The following is a 3,889-nucleotide window of genomic DNA, read 5'->3' as shown; positions in this document are numbered from 1 at the left end:
GCGCGCGCGTCAACCTCACTTGGCGTAGGGCCTTGCTGCTGCAGCCCAAGCAAGCCTTGTAATCCATCACCTCCGATGCGCGATGCGGCCGGCGGCGCAGCACGACAGACCGACACACAGACACACAGACACACAGACACACACAGACACACACACACACACACGGACACACACAGACACTCACACACGGACACACACGGACACACACGGACACACACGGACACACACAGACACTCACACACTGTCACAGCGACAAATCGCCCATCAAAACGGCATGACTACTCCTTCCTCCGCCTCACTCGCTGACTGGCCGGCTTTTGCTTTGGCTGGCTGCTGTGCATCTTTCTTTACCCGCTCTTTGATTTGCGTTGCACGGTAGAAAACGCGAGAAAACGTCTTTTGTATTTCCAGATCCGGTCTTGGATCTTGCGCAGGAAGCCACTGGCATCCAAGACCAAGTCTTGAAATACAAGAAACTACCGTGTGGTGCCCCAACCCCACCCCATCCTGTCCTGCCCTTCCTATAATACTGATTGTCTGGCTGACGACTAAATTTCTAGCAACAACGTCCTACCTTCCCCAAACGAACAAACAAAATAATGATGATTTTCAATGTGGAGCGTGTCGTGAAGTGTTAAATGTCACTTTGCTTGAAAGCATGCACAAAAAGAATAGTTAAGACAGTTTACATAAAACCATAGGCGTTTTCTCCCCATTACATGATCAATATTCATGTGTATGCGATGGACTTTGGATGACTTTTGTTGCTACAGTACTATAAAGCAGGAGAGATGCAGCCCCCAACAACACAACACGCCTGAAGAGCAGGCAAAGTGCTCAACAGCCCGCCGGACAGTGCGGGCATGCATGGCCTTTCCCTCGGCCTTTCCCTGCCGCTCCCTGTCACCAGAAGGTTGCCTGGATCCCCGCCCGCTAAATACTGTTTGTTATGAAACAGCAGCACACACGGCTAGGGCTCACATCGGCCCGCCGTTACTGCACTCGGCTCTTTACAGCCACGGCCGCCCGAGACAAAGGCAGAGGCATTCGCAGAGGCTAAAAAGTTATTGCGCCAGGATAACAGGAGTTTGGGTCCCGTATGGCGTCGCTGTTGTCGTACTCGACTCACCTGGTGGCGGCGGTCTTCTGGGCGAGTTGCCGAAGGGAAAATAAGGTGAGTCCGGTCCGAAGGGCTCGCCGCCCGCGTAGCTGTTACCGTATGGCTGCAACAAACAAGAACACACACAACATGAGGACCGGTGAGGATGGCGCGGACATCTGCTCAAACAAAATTACACCCTATTCGCTCCTCCGCTCGTCTCAAGGCTTTGGCGACCGCAGGCAGGCGGCCAGCCTCGCCTCGGCCGCCGCGCGGACTTTGAGAAACCATCTTCCGATATGTGGGACACACACACACACACATACACACACACACATACACTCACTCCGCCTCAAAACCGTCTAGCGCTCTCTAGAGCGCGAGGTGCAGTGGCAGTGCCAATAGAATGAAAATCGCGCATTCTGCAGCGAATTGAGAATGACACAACATGTACACAACACAAAACCTTGCATGTAGGCACAACACAGAATTCAGAAGCCAACAAGTGCCAGAGCCACAAAATTTGAGGTGAACTGTGTTCAAATCAGTCGATACACCCAAACGAGTGAATGTTGAACACTTGTAAGTACATGAATTCCGGGGTAAATTAATATTCACACACTGCTCGTACAAATTCAAAGAGAAGACGTTCGAAAGAAGAGGAGTGAAGGGAGTGAATACATTCATTGGAATTTTATCCACCTGCTGCACCTAGGAGTGCAAGAATGGAAATCCACACGCCTACAACCTACAAGTGTGCGACATTCACACACCTGTGTTCCCCGTTGTGCAAAGTGAGGAGGATGCGCCAAAGGGGGAAATCATTTCGTGACATTTGCCTGCTGTTTCGGTTATTTCTCGCCTATTTCGGATTATTTCAGGGTATTTCGCGGTATTTCGCAGTATTTCGGGGGTATTTCGCGACTATTCCAGCGACTATTTCGCGTCTATTTCCGGTCTATTTCGCCTTTAATTCCGACTATTTCGAGGGAAGGTGTACGAACTATTTCGGCATGCGCTCTTATCGGGCCATGTACTTGAAATGATAAATTAAAATGAACAGGGGGCACGACGCGAGCGAGCGTCTTGTCGTGGGCCGCCGGCCCGCGCTGGCACGCCGGGCGATACACTCGCCACCCATTCACCCGGCCTAGTCGCTAAATATCGCCGGCACACCTGTAAATAACGCGGTAAATATAGAGGGACTTGGAGCGGAGCGGGCAGGGGGGAGGGGGGAGGAGGGTCCGGCACCGCCGCCAGCCCGCCGGCGCGCGGAGGCAAAAGTGGACGCGCTGCTCTATGGTCCATTATAGTTGTAATTTATGTGAAAACCACACTCACTCCATCCCCTCCAGCGCCCAGCACCCCCCCCCCCCTTTCCCCAACCACCAACGGTCCAGCCGACGCCAACGGGTAGAGAGGGGAGGGGGAGAGAGGACGTGGGGAAGCTTCTTCCATGGCGCTAAAAACGCTTCACGATTATTACTATTTCTATGAATGAGAAGAAGAGGAGAAGAGAATAAGAATAAGATGAACCGAGAAGGAGAAACAAGACACGTAGCAAAAGGAGGAGCGGGGTGAAAGAAAGGAAAAGAGGAAAAGTTGCAAGTTAAGTAAGCGAAGAAAGAAAGGTGAGTGAGTGGAGGACGAGAAGGAGAAATAGAAGAGCAGGGAGTGAGAAGAGAGGGCGGTGGGCGCCAACTTGGTCCAGTTCGCCGGGGTGGTGGGGGACCCGCCCGGGTATGGCGAGAGGCGCGCTCGGCTCGCTAAGTCGCCGACAAAGTGTGTCTTCTCTACTTTTAATGTCCGCAGACGACTTCCCTACTAAACAAATAAAATACAGATTTAGAGGCGCGAGCAGAAAAGAGAGGGGCCCGGCCCCGGCCGAGGGGGGCGGTTGGGGGCCGGGCAAGTTGGCGGTGAAGATGTTAGTTTGCAGCGCGGGGCCGGGCCGGGGCCGGGCCGAGGGTGGGGTGGTTGCGGAGCTTATGAGAATAGTTGGCGGGGGAGCGAAGGGGGTGGAGCCGGGCGGAGGGTGGGGAGGTGATATCTAACGCCCAGCGCCACCACCAGCCCCTGCCGCGCCTCCAAACGCGCAAACAATTACGGAAGTGGGCTATTGAGTGGTCAGACCCGGCCTCCTTCGCCCCCCCACCCCCGCCCCTCTCTCCCCGCTCTCTTCTCCTGCATGCGCTCTGCCTTGGCTCTGCCCCCCGTGCCGGACGCACGCAAGCAAGTATGGTCCAGCATCGTTTCCTTTTCAGCGGACTTCAACCACCGAATTTAACACTGCCACAGGCACCCGAAAGCATATGGCCCCCAACCAACCAGCGCCCGTCCTACCTCGGACGTTCCAAGAGGCAGCCCAGTGAGGGGTCCCTCACTCGGGTGTACAATGAGACGCGAGTACTCGGAAGTATCCGAGAGTTTTGGGAAGTTTCCCGAGTATTTGGCGAGTATTTCTCGATGATTTTTTCGCGAGTTGGCGCGAGTTTTATGCGAGTTGCCACTAGTATCGCGAGTATCTTGCGAGTATTTTTTTTTCCTGTACAATGAGTTTTATCGTAGGTAGGGGCCCCTCGGTAGCCCGTCCGTGAACTATGGTTTGGCCTCGGTGCAACTACCCTAGGGATGAAGGAGGACAAGCCATGAAGGGGAAGGGCGAGGGTAGTACCCGTACCCGAGGCCAGCACCACGCTCGAGGCGCGCAGCCCTTTGGGAGCAGGGCGCGTGCGGGAGCGGGAGCGAGAGAGACCGAGCGAGGAGGAGGGGCGTGGAAGGGGAAGTTCC

At 54.6% G+C, this 3,889-nt stretch overlaps 1 protein-coding gene across 1 annotated transcript in view; it reads right to left on the bottom strand.

Moving 5' to 3' along the window:
* The window catches only part of LOC113207493 (transcription factor 12), a gene marked incomplete in the record, with an annotated part of 161,766 nt that overhangs the window by 120,730 nt on the left and 37,147 nt on the right, over window positions 1-3,889 (bottom strand). Inside the window, 1 exon segment of the mRNA XM_052265613.1 lies at window positions 1,130-1,223. Coding sequence (XP_052121573.1) covers window positions 1,130-1,223 — 94 coding nt within the window.

The sequence above is a fragment of the Frankliniella occidentalis genome, unplaced genomic scaffold (genome assembly GCF_000697945.3).
Source record: "Frankliniella occidentalis isolate FOCC.00 unplaced genomic scaffold, Focc_3.1 Scaffold28, whole genome shotgun sequence".
Taxonomy (NCBI): Eukaryota; Metazoa; Arthropoda; class Insecta; order Thysanoptera; family Thripidae; genus Frankliniella; species Frankliniella occidentalis.
Note: the sequence above shows the minus strand (reverse complement) of the source record. Positions and strands in the feature narration are given on the sequence as shown.